This window comes from Cannabis sativa, chromosome 9 (genome assembly GCF_029168945.1).
Source record: "Cannabis sativa cultivar Pink pepper isolate KNU-18-1 chromosome 9, ASM2916894v1, whole genome shotgun sequence".
Taxonomy (NCBI): Eukaryota; Viridiplantae; Streptophyta; class Magnoliopsida; order Rosales; family Cannabaceae; genus Cannabis; species Cannabis sativa.
The window spans coordinates 17567960-17584118 of record NC_083609.1 but is presented as its reverse complement, the minus strand read 5'-3'; the positions used below and the strand labels follow the sequence as shown (position 1 = coordinate 17584118).

At 36.4% G+C, this 16159-nt stretch overlaps 1 protein-coding gene across 4 annotated transcripts; it reads right to left on the bottom strand.

Moving 5' to 3' along the window:
* Positions 1 to 989: 989 nt before the first annotated feature.
* LOC115722834 (U-box domain-containing protein 44) lies at positions 990 to 5999 on the bottom strand. Of its 4 annotated transcripts, none has more exons than XM_030652168.2 (6): positions 5555 to 5999; positions 5182 to 5303; positions 4349 to 4586; positions 3372 to 3937; positions 2973 to 3282; positions 990 to 2860 (listed from the first exon to the last, which is right to left on the bottom strand). In XM_030652168.2, the coding sequence occupies exons 4-6, from the start codon at positions 3918 to 3920 to the stop codon at positions 1287 to 1289; spliced, it is 2433 nt and encodes an 810-aa protein (XP_030508028.1). In that variant the 5' UTR covers positions 3921 to 3937; positions 4349 to 4586; positions 5182 to 5303; positions 5555 to 5999; the 3' UTR covers positions 990 to 1286. The 4 variants fall into 4 exon arrangements, with proteins under 4 accessions (XP_030508028.1, XP_030508030.1, XP_030508029.1 ...); XM_030652170.2 differs by having other exon boundaries at positions 4349 to 4580; positions 5555 to 5919; XM_030652169.2 differs by having other exon boundaries at positions 5182 to 5456; positions 5555 to 5873.
* Between the last annotated feature and the right edge of the window lie 10160 nt (positions 6000 to 16159).

Genomic DNA, 16159 nt, shown 5'->3' with positions numbered 1-16159 from the left:
AATATAACTTTTTGAGGAACACGCATTTTCCTAAGGGTTTTCCAGAAAAGAGCAAGACCATGAGAATAGGGCTGAGCATAAAATCCCAAAAACTGAAAAAACCGTTCAAATCGACCTACCGAACATTGTTGGAACCGAAACTGACGAAATCAAAAATTGAAAGAACCGATAATGGTTAAAACTTGAACAGTCGATTTTTTTTGGTAATAAACCGACCGAAAAACCGAAACCTACCGTTATACATATATATTAATTTATTAAATTTTTTTTTCCTTTATGTATTGTAGTTACTAATAATATATAATAATAATAATATATTATTATTATTTTATTAATATTAAAGTTAAAAGAATAAAATAATTAGTTTTTGAATAATTAATTGTATGTTAGTAGTTGTAAAATGTAGAATAATGTGTTTATAGAATAAATTTGATCATATTTTTTTTTAAAAAAAAAAAAAGTTCGGTTTGGGCGGTTTAAACCGACCAAATTGAGATTCAAAACGGTCGGTTTTAAAATAAGTTCTAAATTGGTTGGTCGGTTTTATATTTGCACCAATCTAGACCAAAAACCGAATTCTGAATTTTAAATAAAAAAAAAAAATCGACCAAACCGACCGATGAATTGGTCGGTCGGTTTTCGGATTGCACCAATCTAGACCAGAAACTGAATTCTGGATTTTAAATAAAAAAAAAAAGACCGACCAAACCGACCGATGCTCAGCCCTACATGAGAATTTGCTTTGTTGAATGTAGGATTTTATTTTTATTTTGCATTTTTTGATTTAATAGTCATTTCACCAACAGATATGTCCATTTTTTCTTTTTTCTTATTATTATTTTGAAAGAGAACTATCATGTCTATTTGTGGTAAGCATTATCACATACAAATTTTACTTGTTTCTACTTTCCCTGGCCATTCATTCTGCTTGTCCTTACGTCCACAAAAGAAGTTAAAAGATAAATGGTGAGCATGTTGAAAGATTAAAATTTGAAATGGCGCAACTTTATACATATAGAGTTGCAGACTGAAAAAATTATAGTGGACAAAGTAATAATGAATAAACAATGAGAAAAGGAATGACAGTTTTCAGCCCGAGCCTCAATGTATGATATGAAAAATGCATAAATAGATGAAAATCTTGCATCATGAAGAAGAGGAAGAGAAAAAAAAACAAATGAACATGGTTCAAAAATCATCTACAAGTGGGAAATCTTGTATACAACAATATATACCTTCCACTGGATTTGGAAGTAAGCATAAACCACACCAAAAAAAAAAAGTTCTTACCCCATGTTGGGAAAAATCCCAGAGAAGTTTGGTAACCTATCGACATGTTTCAAGGCACGTTCGGCTATTTGTCGAGTTCTGTAGTCACCATGCTGAAAGGCATCAACAAGAGCAGTACTTAAATTTGGATCACCAGAAACTTCATAGGCTATCTCCTCAATCCGCAAAAGTCTCTCAACTGCCCACACTGATCTTCTCCTCAATGTTTCCGTTCGTTTCTCCAACAGCACATCTAGTATAGGTCTGACTCCCTCAACCTCACACAACACCTTCACTCCTTGTTCAATATCAACTTCATCATCCAACAAAGTCGATATAGCAGCCAGTGCTGCCTCGACCACCTTCTCATTTGTGTGGTCTAAAAGTGCTACCAATTTGTCCACAACCTGTCCTTCCAAAAGACAAAAACTCTCTCTGAGACTGCATGTACCCCTGTGGACTCCACACAATCCGCTTATCACAGGTTGTTTACTAAAACATGGAAAGACTGAGGCACAAAAACTAGGTGCTGGCATGTCTGGAAGTCTTGTCAAATTTTTGGATTCTTGTGAGAGGTTGTCCAAGGCTGTTGCAGAACTCATCTGCACGTTGTCAAGTCCATTAGCTTGAAGAAGGTCGACAAACAATGCAGCAAGATTATACTCTCGGCAGAGATCGATTGCAGCCTGCTCATCAGCAAGTACAAATGTAACTCTTGAAAGAACTCGAACAAGCCCTTCCAAAAACGGTGTCACAAAGCGAGCCCCCTTGGTCTCTCCCTGTCGAATTTTAACTACCTTTGTGTAGACAAGTTCAAAGGCCCCTTCATCTAGCATCTGTCGAGTGAGGCCTAAATCTCTCTCTGGCAGCTCAGCTAAGAGGCCAACCGCTGCAGCTTGCTCTTCAGTGATGCCAACATTTTCTGATATAACTCTAATCAGGCTTCCTAGCTGGCCAACTGTGCCACGTAAAGCATCAGCTAGTTCCTGACCCATATACGGGGAAAGGTTCTGAAGAAGTTTTATTGAAGCCACACGCAATTCCTTTTGTGGAGCCTCGATGAACTGAACCAAACTGATAGTGGCACCAGAGCTTTTAATAGCAGCAACAACATTCATCACAGTAGAGGGAGTGTGAGTGAGCCCAACAAGAACCTGAAGAAGCTTACATTCAATTGCTGGGCCAGTGTTGCTAATGAGATGTAGAAGGCTATGTACTATGTTTTCTGAGACCAAAGTCTGGTTATCAGGTCCAAGAGGAACCGACTCACAGTCATAACCTGAGTTCACAACATTAGCAAGAATTGTTGCAGAAATCTCTTTTAGTTTCATAGATAGATGATTAGCACCAACAGCAAAAAGGTCCCTCACAAGAGGAGGAAGTATCCCTGCATCTATCAACACCCTAGCACTTGCCTCACAAGAAATCTGATTTAAAGCTTTTAGAGAAGCTTCTCTTGACTGCATATTACCGCTTTTCATGAGATTGATCAAAGAGGAACCCACAGTTCTAGCTACAAGGACCTTCACATCATTGTTCAAAACCAGTTCACCGAGGAAATTGGCCATGGACAGTTTGGTTTCTGGAGGGCCTGTAATCATACCAATATTGCAAAAAGTTTAACATCAAAAAATCCATTTATTTCAATTATTTCAAATTAAAAAAGAATACGGTTCCCCGTTTATCCGAGCAACAAAAAGTACCTTCAAGAATTTGTGTCAGAAGAGGCTGCAGTCTACCATTTTCAGCCATCTGACGCACATTGTTCTCACACTTCTCCAGATTCTCTAGTGTTTTGTCTGCTTTCTCTACAGTTAAAAGATTCTCTGATTTGCTGCTTGTCATTCCTAACAATATAAGAATAGCTCCATTGACTGCACCAATCTTTTCACACAGTGATTCAGATTGTGAAAGTTCGTACAGCAAAAAGACAGCTTCCTCCCTCTCTTTAGATTGCTCATGAGATAAGAACTTTACAATAGTGCGGACAGTGTCCCCCTCAGCAACCATTTCCTACAAAACAAAGAGAATCAGTTAGCAAGAGACCATAGAGTCTATCTTAGTAATATAAAGAAAACAACAAGAGAAACTCATATAAAAACCTTATTTTCATCATTGTCTTCCACCACAATTCTAAGGGTTTCCAAAGCTCTACATCTAACTTTACGGATGCTACTCTTTAACATGTCAATAATCATAGGTATCAACCCTGCACTTCGTGCAATATGCTTGCTCGACCTACTTTTTTGGCAGATGTGCTGAACAAACTTCAAGGACATAAGAACTTCATTTTCTGGAGCGTTCAAATTCAATGACCTGCGAGCCTTATCAAGCTGAGCAGCTTCATTCCTGGCATTCCACTCTTCAATGGTGTTCCGTAAAGCTATGCTTGGTTTCAAATCTCTGTTTCGTAATTCTTTCAGCGTCAATGGACACTGCAACTTCCTTCCACTGTCGAGGCATTCCTTGAACCACTTTTCAATTGCTTCACGCTCAAATGTTTGCCCATTTTCTAACGTAACAGGATCGCGCATTACTTGCTTTGTTAAAGGACAGACAAATGCATCATATATTGGCTCTACGTTCTCAAATTGCCGGCTGTCATCTGAGGGGCTGCCAGGATCATAGCTTCCATCCCAACTTTCAGCCATCTTATATAAGTTACAAACTGAACAAAAGTGAAATAAATCTATTCAATATCATGGGTTAGTTGAATGAAATAGGAACGAAGCAGAAAGATGCAAGTTTAATTGAGCATCAGAAAAGAAAATTTGAAACCACAATAACACCCCATTTAAATCCCAAGTCATAAGCAAAGATGTTTCTTAGCAAGAAAATTACAACATCCTATTCAAAAGAAGACAACAAATGAAAACCACCGCCATTGTCATCTCTTGATTTCCTGCTTTTCGAGATTTGTCAAATTAGATCATATTATCATAACAAAGTATAAACCACAACAGCAACACAAATGGCCAAATTGGTACCGAGCATCAAAATTCTGATTAAAAAAGCTCAAGCTTTTTATTTCAATGTTACATTAGCAAAGAGGAAAAATAGCAAAAGAAGAAGACATTACTTGGTGTAAGCAATGACCCTCGTAATCAAAAGCACCAGAAAGTAGGTGCAAGCGCGAGCTCCTTCCCAGCCATGAAAAATCCAAATCCCAAACAGGGTTTGATTTTAGTTGTTCATCTTTGTCTCAGTAGTTTTCCTAGAGAGAGAGAAGGAAAGGCAGTATGTTCTCTCTGTTTCGCTTTTCTTAACCACTCTTGCTTTAATTAGTCTGAATTGAACAATACCAGATCACACTGCAGCTACGAGCCAGAATGAGCAATCAAGTTACTGAAAATTTATTAAAATTTGTTCATAAATTTATGTTGGCATCCAAAAGAAGCATTTAATCAGTAGCTTGAGACCAGACTTCTGAACCTTGGAGCTATTCATATTGAGAATAACCATAGCATTCTAATTTACTGCTTAAAAGAAGAAAGGAACATAAAAAAGCACCAAAACATCAAAGTGTAAAAAAAATCAAGAGATATTGAACATTCATATTTATAAAAAGAAAAATTGAGCAAGTGAAAATGGGGTAGGCTCGGAAACCTCATTGCCAATTGAATATGCACTGCATATTACATAGAAATGTAGTTATGTAATGTACACATAAGTAACACTAGCGATATGAATAAATTCAATGGATTGAAAACAATGGAAAACACAGCTTATATCCAAACTAAACAAAACAAGCATGAATAACAATCACGAACAAGAAGCTAAGAAACCCACCTAAAAATTGTAAGTACAATTCAATAGCAGATGAAAAAAATTCTAGCAATCCACGAACAACTAACAGACGCAAAACCATAGCCATATGAAAGAAGTTAAATTGAAATGTGAAGTAAGATTTACCTGGTCCGTGTATGGTCGTGGCCGAGGACTCGCCGCACTTGTTTGCAGCCTCAGGCAAGGAGAGAAACCTGGTGAGAGAGTTAGGAAGACGGCCGGTGTGGTGGTGGACTTTCAGACTTTCACTGTTCCACAAAATAGATAAAATTGACAGTAGCAAATCAGTAAGAAATCCAATTCAGGTGATTGATAGCAGAGATTTTCATTCGCCAAGACGTAGAACGCAATTGTTGACTGGATCGTCGTCAAGTCAAGATCCAGTCAAGAAGAGTTCTTGGCTTTTCAATTCAGAAATATTTTGTATGATTAGAAATACGAGAAAACTGAAAATGAATTCTACTTTGAACCAGAGAAATTGAAGATAAAATAAGCTTACAGTAGGAAGGGATGAGCAAAAGCCGCATAGACTGAAAAGGGTCTGTCTTAGAGAGATGTTCTTCCGTATAACCCCTGAAAACGGGTGTGCCCATCATAAGAATAATACTCTGCCTCGTATTGAATATTTGTTTCTCCCAACATTTGATTTGAGTAAACAAAACAGGACCCGTCACCCATTTCCACTTTCAACATTTAAAACATGAATAAACAAAACAATAGTGGATGTTTATCGATAAACAATTGCAGCTTATGAGTTGTAATTTTTTTATTATTTTCTTTTCTTTTCTTTTCTAAGAGGGGAACCTATGAGTTGTAATTTCTTTTTCTGTTTGTTGTGTAAAGGATTTTTTTAAGGGAAAAAGAAAGAGGGATTTTTGAAAGAAATAAAAAAATTTAAGAACCTGTTGGTATGCGCTTTCTCCCATATATTTTCAATCATTGATAGGAAATTTTTAGGAAATTGTATTGTATCCATATTTTATTATATTGTTTTAATTTTTATTTTTATTTTTATATTCTTTAATATTAACTTACTTTTACATGTTCTCAATATATTTCTTAAGTTAATGTTAAATCATGTACTACTTATAAGAGCAGGGTAAGGGTATATTTGGCAACTTACACAAAGGATTTTTTACTTGGTTTTGCAGTTAAAATTCTGCATAGTCCACGAGTCAATCTTATTAGATTTCTGATGGTTTTTTAGGGCCCTTTTTTCTTATGTTTTTTCGTCCCCTTTTTTGATCTAACTTGTCTTTATTTATAATCACATAGTAGACAGTTAATTACAGGGTTGACTGATTAATGGATACAAAAAAGAGATATTCCTCAACTTATCCAAATTTTTATTGGTAAATTTGTACCAAATTCATATTTACATGTATAGGGATGGCAATTTGGGTTATTTTCGCAGGTTGGAACGGGGCCCCGACTCGCATGATTTGGGTTTTTATCGGGCTCCTACCCCAGTTTGGCTCGGCCCGGCCTAACACATTTTATTTTGGATTAGGCCTAGCCTGACCCGATTTCAAATTTTTTTTTAAAACAAAAATAAGTCAACTAGGGTTAAACGATGGTTAGGTCAGTCCAGAACAAATTAACTATCAAAATCTAATTTCCAAAATTGCTCTGATATCTAACACACATAGCAATTTCTCCCAACCTAAATTGTTATCTATCTATATATATATGTATCTATATATGAAGAAGATACATTGAGATCGTCATCAACGTAAATTACAGATCCATCTTTATAAGGGAGCAAAGATGTTCCGTTCCTAGCATGAAACCTAATCGGAACCCCACGACTAGTTTGGGTACTAAAAGCGAAGAGAGATTTGAACCCATATTTATTGAGAATATTCCTAACCTCTAATTTATCCTGTACCCAACCACCAGCTCAACTTGAAGACATCAATCAGACTTTTTCTCGTCCTGTATAGATGGACCTCAACCTCTAAAACTTTAGTCATCACCGATTTGGGACGCAGTTTATTATTCCGATTGGGATTCGAATCAGAGATTGGTGGGACTGGCCAATCACAAACTAATCTTTTTTTGTCTTACAAAAAAAATCGAGTTAAATTTGACCTGCTTAACCCAGGTCGGGCCTGACTTGCCTCGATTCAAGACAGCTATCGGGTCAGGCTAGTTCGGGCCAAATTGTTAACGGACCGGGTTGGGGCTGACCTGTCCCATTTTCCATTCCTATGCATGTAGAAATTTGAGTTTCTATACTTAGAAGGAAACTTAACAACAAAATTAACTTAGAATTGGATGAAAAAAATTTCTCTCCATCCCTCTATCTCACTTTATCTCTCAATTCCAAGCTTCCCACTGACTCGAGAATTAAGAACATTACCATGAACTTTCTAGCCATATCATCTCACGTTGTAATAGAATCGGGCTAGAGAGACTGTAACCAACTTCTTACTCTATCCCTTACAGAGAAATGAAAGAGACGTAGTCTTATGGTGTAACCTCCTCGCTTCAAGCCTCCATTGTGCCCTTACACCCACGGAATGAATGGCTCTTATACACGAGTACGCCACTCTGGCTGCTTCATGGACTAAGGACTGGCCCTATAGACCAACACGGGTGTTTCCAGCGTGCTTTGTCCTCACTCGCACGCTTCCTGGGAAAACTTCCCAGGAGGTCACCCATCCTTAAATTACCCCAGGTCAAGCACGCTTATTAGTGGAGTTCTTTCGAGATGGGCTACTGAAAAACAAGATGCACCTTGTTGATATAGGTAGTATCAATCAATCCATTTAAGCCCTCTTAAACTGTGTAGTCACATACCTACACAGTCTCAGAATCATCCCACTTGACCTTCCCCAGGCGGTGTGGGATTGCACAGCTTACCCGGTATTTCCCCTTGCGGATCACGTGACTACTGACTGTCACAATCACCCCCCCTTACGGGGTCCGACGTCCTCGTCGACCACACTTCCGGCTGGGTCAAGGCTCTGATACCATTTGTAACGTCCCTGCTTCAAGCCTCCATTGGGTCCTTACACCCACGGAATGAATGGCTCTTATACACGAGTACGCCACTCTGGCTGCTTCATGGACTGAGGACTGGCCCTACAGACCAACACGAGGTCACCCATCCTTAAATTACCCCAGGTCAAGCACGCTTAACTGTGGAGTTCTTTCAAGATGGGCTACCGAAAAACAAGATGCACGTTGTTGATATAGGTAGTACCAATCAATCCAGTTAAGCCTTCTTCAACTGTGTAGTCCCATACCTACACAATATCAAAATCATCCCACTTGACCTTCCCCAGGCGGTGTGGGATTGCACAGCTTACCCGGTATTTTCCCTTACGGATCACAAGACTACTGACTGTCACATATTGCATCATTAGTAACACAATTCATATTCACAATAGCATATACCTCCAAAAATATGGCTAGATGAATATTGGAATCTTCAGTAGCCAACCCACCAAACTGATTTTGTTGCACTATATTGATTAAAGCAGACTTCAACTCAAAATTATTGACAGTGATGACTGGATTAGCAATACCAGTCAGATTTTCATTTACCACAGGTAGGCAATAGTCACGAACAACCCGTGGTTGTATCAACTACTAGTCGGTTGTTATTTAGACCATTGTTCACATTATTGTTATTGTTATTATTGGTTGTAATGGTAAAATTTATCATTTTCTTTGCTTTCAAATACTTCAAAGTTTTTTCAATTTCAAAATTTAGCGGTGTGAAAGGTGTCGCACTTCGATTTCTTCACATAAACTGAATCACAAGCAACACACAATATTAGGAAAAAAAATTCTAATTTAAAGTAAAAACTTTTAGTAATAATATAAGCAATTAATTTAAGACTTTCAATTCCCGTCAACAGTGACAAAAACTTGATACATGATTTCCATTGCAAGCGTACAATGTTGTTATAGTAAAGTTTTAATTATAAAAATACTATTGAACCCACATGGATTGATTATTAAATTTTACTAATTACTATATTTTTTAGGTTTTATATTTTAATTAGACAATTTAGAGGAAATGATGATAAGAATGAAATAATACATTAATTGAAAAGTAAATAGACAAACAACAATGTCAATATAATAATAAAAATCTAGAGCACTGATTTCCTATTCTAAACTATGAATCTCAGTTTATCAATTATCTCAATTTATTATACCCTTTGTAGTTTCAACAATCCTAATGTAACTAATTAATCTACTCTCGAGCAATGATAGAATTAACTCAATTAACTAACAAGACATCTCTAGTCACTATTAATTAATCAAGAAATAATAATGCAATACGATTGTCTTTAAATGAAACTCATAGAATAAGAAAAATCTCTTATTTTCACACTTTTCTTGTTTATAGAGATTTTTAAAAACTTAATATTTAGAGCTTAGAAAGGAAATAACAGATTAAATAACAAATACGAGATTTTTACGTGCTTCAGGCGTTAACTATTCCTACTCCACAAGTCTATTTTATTAGACTCTTCGACCGGTGAGGATGAGTACAAATATGTATACAATGGACTAGAACTCCTTATTCCTTTTGTTCCTCTTGAAGAAGAAGAAGTTTCTTAGGAATTTTTGTAGAGTTTTTTATGGAAGTAGTATCGTATTATTTCTTTTCTTCCAAGAGTCCCTTTTTTTATGGAATGCAGGGGTATTTATAGACCAGCTTCCCTCCACGCGCTGGCTTGAATTGATCACCTTTAGATGAGATCCAACTGTTGGTTTGGTAGGTGGCCATTTTACCATATGGCATTTAAGGGTGTCAGATTGTACAGATTGGGCATCCTACACGTGCCGTCCCAGGGTCTTCCTTTTTGAATTTCTCTTATTAATGGTTGTCGGATCATTCAGGCAGGTACGACTGGGCGCGCATGCTTCGTAGTATGGGATATCGTGGGGGACAAACCTTGATGCCGTAACTGAAAAGGCTTGGCCACTAAGCCCGTAGTCTGACATGTACGAACAAATCCTCCACAAAACGGGGTTATAACTTACCTAAACACATTCCAAGACACCTTTAGGCATTTTGTGAGAAATACATACCCTTTGCGGGAGCACTCGACTTTGGTCCTACGAGAGTAGGTGGCTTCAGTTCTCGGGGTTGTGAAAGACTTTCGATTGCAGTAGTCCCCTACATCATCGCCACTCAGGGGAGTTCCTTCTATGGAGGTTCTTTCCGCGAGCTAGGGCTCCCATCTCCCTGGAGCCGAGGTCAAAGGCACGAACCGACTAACTAATACTGAGCCTTTCTAGATTATGTTGGAAATTATTTTACCAGGATCTTAGATCTACTCACAAGTATGTTGATTAACACATTAAATATGAACTTCTAAAACGATTACGAGATAAACACATATAAAATATTAGAAACCTTACATTGGGTGCAGCAGAATATAATGACTCCTTCCGTTCAGATATCTAGCCCTTGATTCCTTTCTGTAGCAGAGCATTATCAATATCTGAACCTGGATCTCTTTCTCTCCTTCTTTAGTGCTGAAACTCCTTCTTGTTGAATGTCTTTCTTCACGATCTTCCTCACTATGATTGAGGTATTACTTGCTGTGTGTGGGCACTACTCTAACACTAAGTAATTTCGAAATTTCAATGAAGAAGAGAGAGAAGAAGGTGGCGGCTAGGTATAGAGAGAGAAGGCTCAGGTTTTTCTCTGAAGGAAAAAGTCAAAAATTTAAGTGTAAATTTCCTGAAGCCTTCACTATCTATTTATAGCATTCCACTAGGGTTAGGTTTGAATTATTTGGCATTAAAATAATGAAAATATCAGATGAAAAACCCTTTAAAAGTGGCCGGCCCTATACAATATGGATTTGGGCCTCACTTTTTGCAATTTTGTAGTTTTATCATTTCTGCATCTCACTTTCTCAAAAACGCCAATTTTCAAATTCAACCATTTAAATGCCAATTCTAATTATTTAATAACTATGAATAATTATTAAATAATATTGTCATTTATCATATTTATTAATTGAACCATACAAAGTATCATAATTAACAAATATGCCCCTAAAACTCTTTCTTTACAATTTCGCCCTTACTTAGTGAAAAAATTCACAAATAGACATAGTCTAATTTGAGAATTATAATTGATTAATCAAAACAAATTATATGAGTCTTACAAGCAATATTATCTCAACTAGTGGGGGGACCATGGGTCTATATAACCGAGCTTCCAATAAGCAGATCAAGAATTTATAACCTAAATTCACTGACTTATTAATTCTTCGTTGAATCCACGCATATAACTTAGAATTGCACTCTCAGTATATAGAATGCTCTATATGTTCCACCATATAGACACATCATTAGTTATCAATTGTTATAATCCTAATTTGATCAATGATCCTCTATATGAATGATCTACACTGTAAAGGGATTAGATTACCGTTACACTCTACAATGTATTTTATCCTTAAAACACTTAACCCTGTATAAATGATATTTCAGCTTATGTGAAATGAAAACTCCACCATTTATTTTCATTTGGTCAAGCTCGAAGGAGATCATCCTTTACTTACTATTCGCCAGATAGAAGCTATAGATTCCATGTTTATGTTAGCGCTCCCACTCAATTGCACTACCGTGTTCCCAAAATGTACGTATCACCCTGACCCAAAAGTAGGCTTAACTAACAAATCAAAGAACACAAATAGCCTCTTGAGATTGAGCCTAATCATAACAGGATTAAGATCATTTGATCTAGGATCAACTAGGCGATATTGACTTGAATAGATATTACGGTAAGTTTAATAAATCTAAGTCAAAGTTCAATATCGGTCCCTTCCGATGCATACTCCATGCATCCAACCTGAGCTTTACTTTAACCAATGCTCTGGAAAGAACATAGCATTTCTCCAAATGCAAGTAAACTCTGTTGTGGATTATCATATCAGTAAAACCCTATGTCTGATAAATCTAGGAAACTTTATTCACATAGTCATGTTTACTTTCCAAAGTGTTGACGACACAATAAACAGGATCAAATATGTGAAAAGGGTTTCAGATGAATTCATACATTATGTACACATAATCATGAAATAAATCATGTGAACCATGCAACATTAAATGTTATTTCTGATCTATATTAATAAGTAAATCTGATTATATTGAAATGAGTTTTATTTAGGGCATAAAACCCAACAGATTAGGGTCCACGTGTCAATCTTACAAAAATCTAGACAACATTTTCTCCCAAGCTTTCTGGATGTAATGCGACCTGAGAACTTATAGTGCCTCCTCATGATTGACTCTTACGAGTGGGATAAATCCGAGTTTCTCATTACGTCATGCAAGTAACCGCCAGTCAAAGTGTCACCGATAGAAGGTATTATTTCTTTTATTTACTGACGAAACTTTAAATGCCAACTTTTGTAATTCGCGTGCATGTCTAGGGAGGCGCCAAATAAGGTTTATCCTTTGATTATACAAAATTTATTTTATTTTTGATTAGATTCTTCCACTCATACTATTAAGGCTAATTAGTAATTTTTTTTCCCCGAACTTTGACATGTACCAAATCATGCCCCCTGAACTTTTTTGGCCGTTAAAAATTCCCCCTGAACTATTGAGATTGTTAGATTTAAGGACTTTTGTCTAATTTCATTCAATTTTACTGTTTCAGTGATTGTTTATGTACTAAACCATGCTCCCCAGACTTTGATATCTACCAAATCATGCCCCTCAAAATTTGATATGTACTAAATCATGCCCCGTGAACTTTCATCCATGTTAGAATTTTTTTTACTAAAATTAGGCAAAAGTCCTTAAATCTAACAATCTGAATAGTTCAGTGGGAATTTTTAACGGCCAAAAAAGTTCAGGGGGCATGATTTGGTACATGTCAAAGTTTGGGGAAAAAATACTAATTAGCCTACTATTAATTAGACAGTTTTGAATATACATTTTAATTTTAAAATTATTACAAATTAAATTATTGTATTTATTTCTCATTCAAATTTTTTAATCATCATTCGGTTATTTTATTTATTTTCTTATTTTTTATATCATCATTAAATTATTGTTATAATTTTATTGTTTCATATACATCGTTATTTCTAAAAATGTAACAATGAATAATACATACATTTATTGATTGATTATAATTTTATATTTTTGAGCATTGTCTACCATTTATGTTTGCTCTGTGACAGTTAGTCTTTTTCTTTCAACTTTATGGTTTTAGTTAGTTTTTTCTTCATTTCTCTTTTCTTAACTGTTCCTACCATCACCTTCTTCCTTCTTTTTTCTTCTGGTTTTTCATTTCTTTCGTTGTCTTTTTAAGCAATTCTCTTATGCATATCATGGATTCTTTCCTTCTAGATATCTCTACTGCTCTAACTAATAGAGAGAAGGAAGTTATCACTATGTCTAACATAGCTTTGCCTCCTCCACGTACCATCTCACATAGGCTGCTACGCAAAATCTACTCAAAAAGAGGTTATAACCCAAACAGTTGAAGAATTTCATCCATCAACACTGGCAAGGAAGATTTGCTATCGACATATCAGATTATGAATTCGACTCCTTGATGATTACTTTTAGTTGTGAAGGTGACATGAGGAGAGTGCTATCTAAGGAACCATGACACTTTCATAATCAACACATGATTTTGTGTCTACCAAGTGTTTTGCAAAATTCTTCTATGGAAAAAATGACTACTACGCCATTTTGGGTCCAAGTCTACCGACTACCATTTCTTAGTAAATCAAAAGCACTTGCTCGTGTTATGGGAGGCTTAGTTGGTTCTTTTATTGATGTGCACGAAGACTCTTTAAACGAAGGTTGGGGTTCTTTTTTACGAATTTGGGTTGGTATTGATGTCTTTAAGCCACTTCTCAGGGGACAAATGGTTACTCTCCCATGGCTGGCGGACGAACTTTGGCTTGAATATCGCTATGAAAGGTTGTCTGATTTATGTTTTGAGTGTGGTATCATAGGCCATGTCTTTGATAAATATCCTCTGTTCTTGGTTAGAAGTTGTTGCTCTTCCAAAATCAGGTTACGATAGGTATCGATAAGATTTCTCTAGGGCAAGATTTTGGCCTTTCATCACTCGTTTGCCCTGTTATACCATTGCACCAATCATTCCCTCTTCTAGACAACTACCACTGCAAGCCTACTTCCGTAACATATCGTGAAAATGGGAAAGCCATTGCAGAACTTCTTCCTACTGGTGCATATTTGATAATCTCAGAAACTAACTTGGAAGTTACCTCTGATAAACCAATTAGTCCAAACTACCAAAATGTTATTTTGTCTCCAAAGTTGTCTTTCTCTCCGCTCAACAATATGGCTTCTTCCTCTGATTTAGTGCCCTCTGCGACTTCCATTATTCTTGCAAATAACACATCTGGTGTAACTAATTCAACTTCTTCAGTGGCTATTTTGGTGGCAACCCGCCAGCATATGCTCATGTCTTTCCCTCTCCAATTAGTGTCTTTCTAAGGGTTATAACCACTCCCATTGATTCCATCATCTCTTCTTCAACAGTTCTTCTGCCCAGAGCTGAAGTTGGGATTAATCCTACTGCATCAACTTTTATTCCAAGTTTTGCTGAGAATCAAATGCCATCCTTGTTTTTGAAAAGGCAATTAGTTTCCTCGGGTGGTAATGTTAGACAAGTTCTGAAGCGTTGTCGCACTAGAAACACTCCACTCATTGACTCTACAAATACATTCCAGCATCAACAACCTGAAACCATCCCTGAACTGTCTAATATTTCTCTAGTGGCAAACAATATTGATGCTTCTTTGGCGCAGGCTGCTACTCAGCCTCGCCAATCATCGTGAATATCATATCCTAGAATGCTCGGGGCTTGAGCGATCCAAGAGCATTCCGATAACATCATTTGCTCATTTTAGAAAACTGTCTTGATGTTTTATTTATTATGGAGTCTAAACTTAGTATTGGTTCTATTACTAAATTTTGCAATGCTTTTAATTTTCCTAATGGAATTGAGGTCTCTAGAGTAGGTCTTAATGGTAGTTTACTTTTCCTTTAGAAGTCTCATGTAAATGTAACTATCCTTAAATATGGAATGAACTTTATTGATTGGCATATGGCTTTTGCTGATGGTCCTTCATGCCATTTCTCAAGTTTATATGGTGCTCCTTCTATTTCAAATAGGCATTTCACCTAGGTCTTTTACGTAAACTTAGAGACACTTCTCCTTTGTCTCCTTGGCTGATTATGGGCGATTTCAATAAAATTATTTCTCACTCTGATAAACTTAGGGGTCCTTTGAGTTTTGAAGTATAAATTGATGAATTTCGTGACATGGTTGACTACTGTGGTTTACTGAAACTTAACTTCTCTAGTGAGAGATTCACATGGCATAATAACAGTGTTAATGGGGTTAACGTTGAGGAAACATTGGACTATAGATTTGTCAATAATGCTTGGCTTAAGAGTTTCCTAAAACCCATTTTATCACTCTTGGAATTTTTTCGTTCCATTGTTTCTTAACTTCAAGCTCCTCCTCAAAAATAAAAATCAAGGTTTGGGTTTGAGAAATTATGGCTTAAGGAAGATGGTTTTCTTAACATTATCTCCAATTATTGGAAATCTGGTGCGGCTGACTCTATTGCTTAAGTAATGACTAATCTCTCCACTTGTTCATCTCAGCTCCATTCATGGCACAATTCTTAATTTGGTGAGCTTCCTAGGAAAATCAAGATGTCTCATGATAAGGTGGCTGCTTTGCAAAACTCTCTTGACACTAGTGTTGCCCATTTCAAGGAACTTTGGTTTAGTGAAGCTGTATTGGATGATCTCTTAGCAAAAGAAGAGGACTACTGATAACAATGCTCTCACATCAAATGGTTGGAATCTGGTGACTCTAATACTCTTTTTTTTTCCATTAGAAGGCTAATAACAGGCGCAATTACAATACCATTAACAAACTGGTGGATGACAATGGAATTGAACACTCTTCTCATAATGGCATTGGCAATATAATACAACAGTATTTTGGTAATATTTATACTACAGATGGATTGGATAATGATACTCTCCAGTATGTTACTTCAAAGGTCTCTTATACAATCATTGAGGATATGAACAGAGATCTTACACGTGC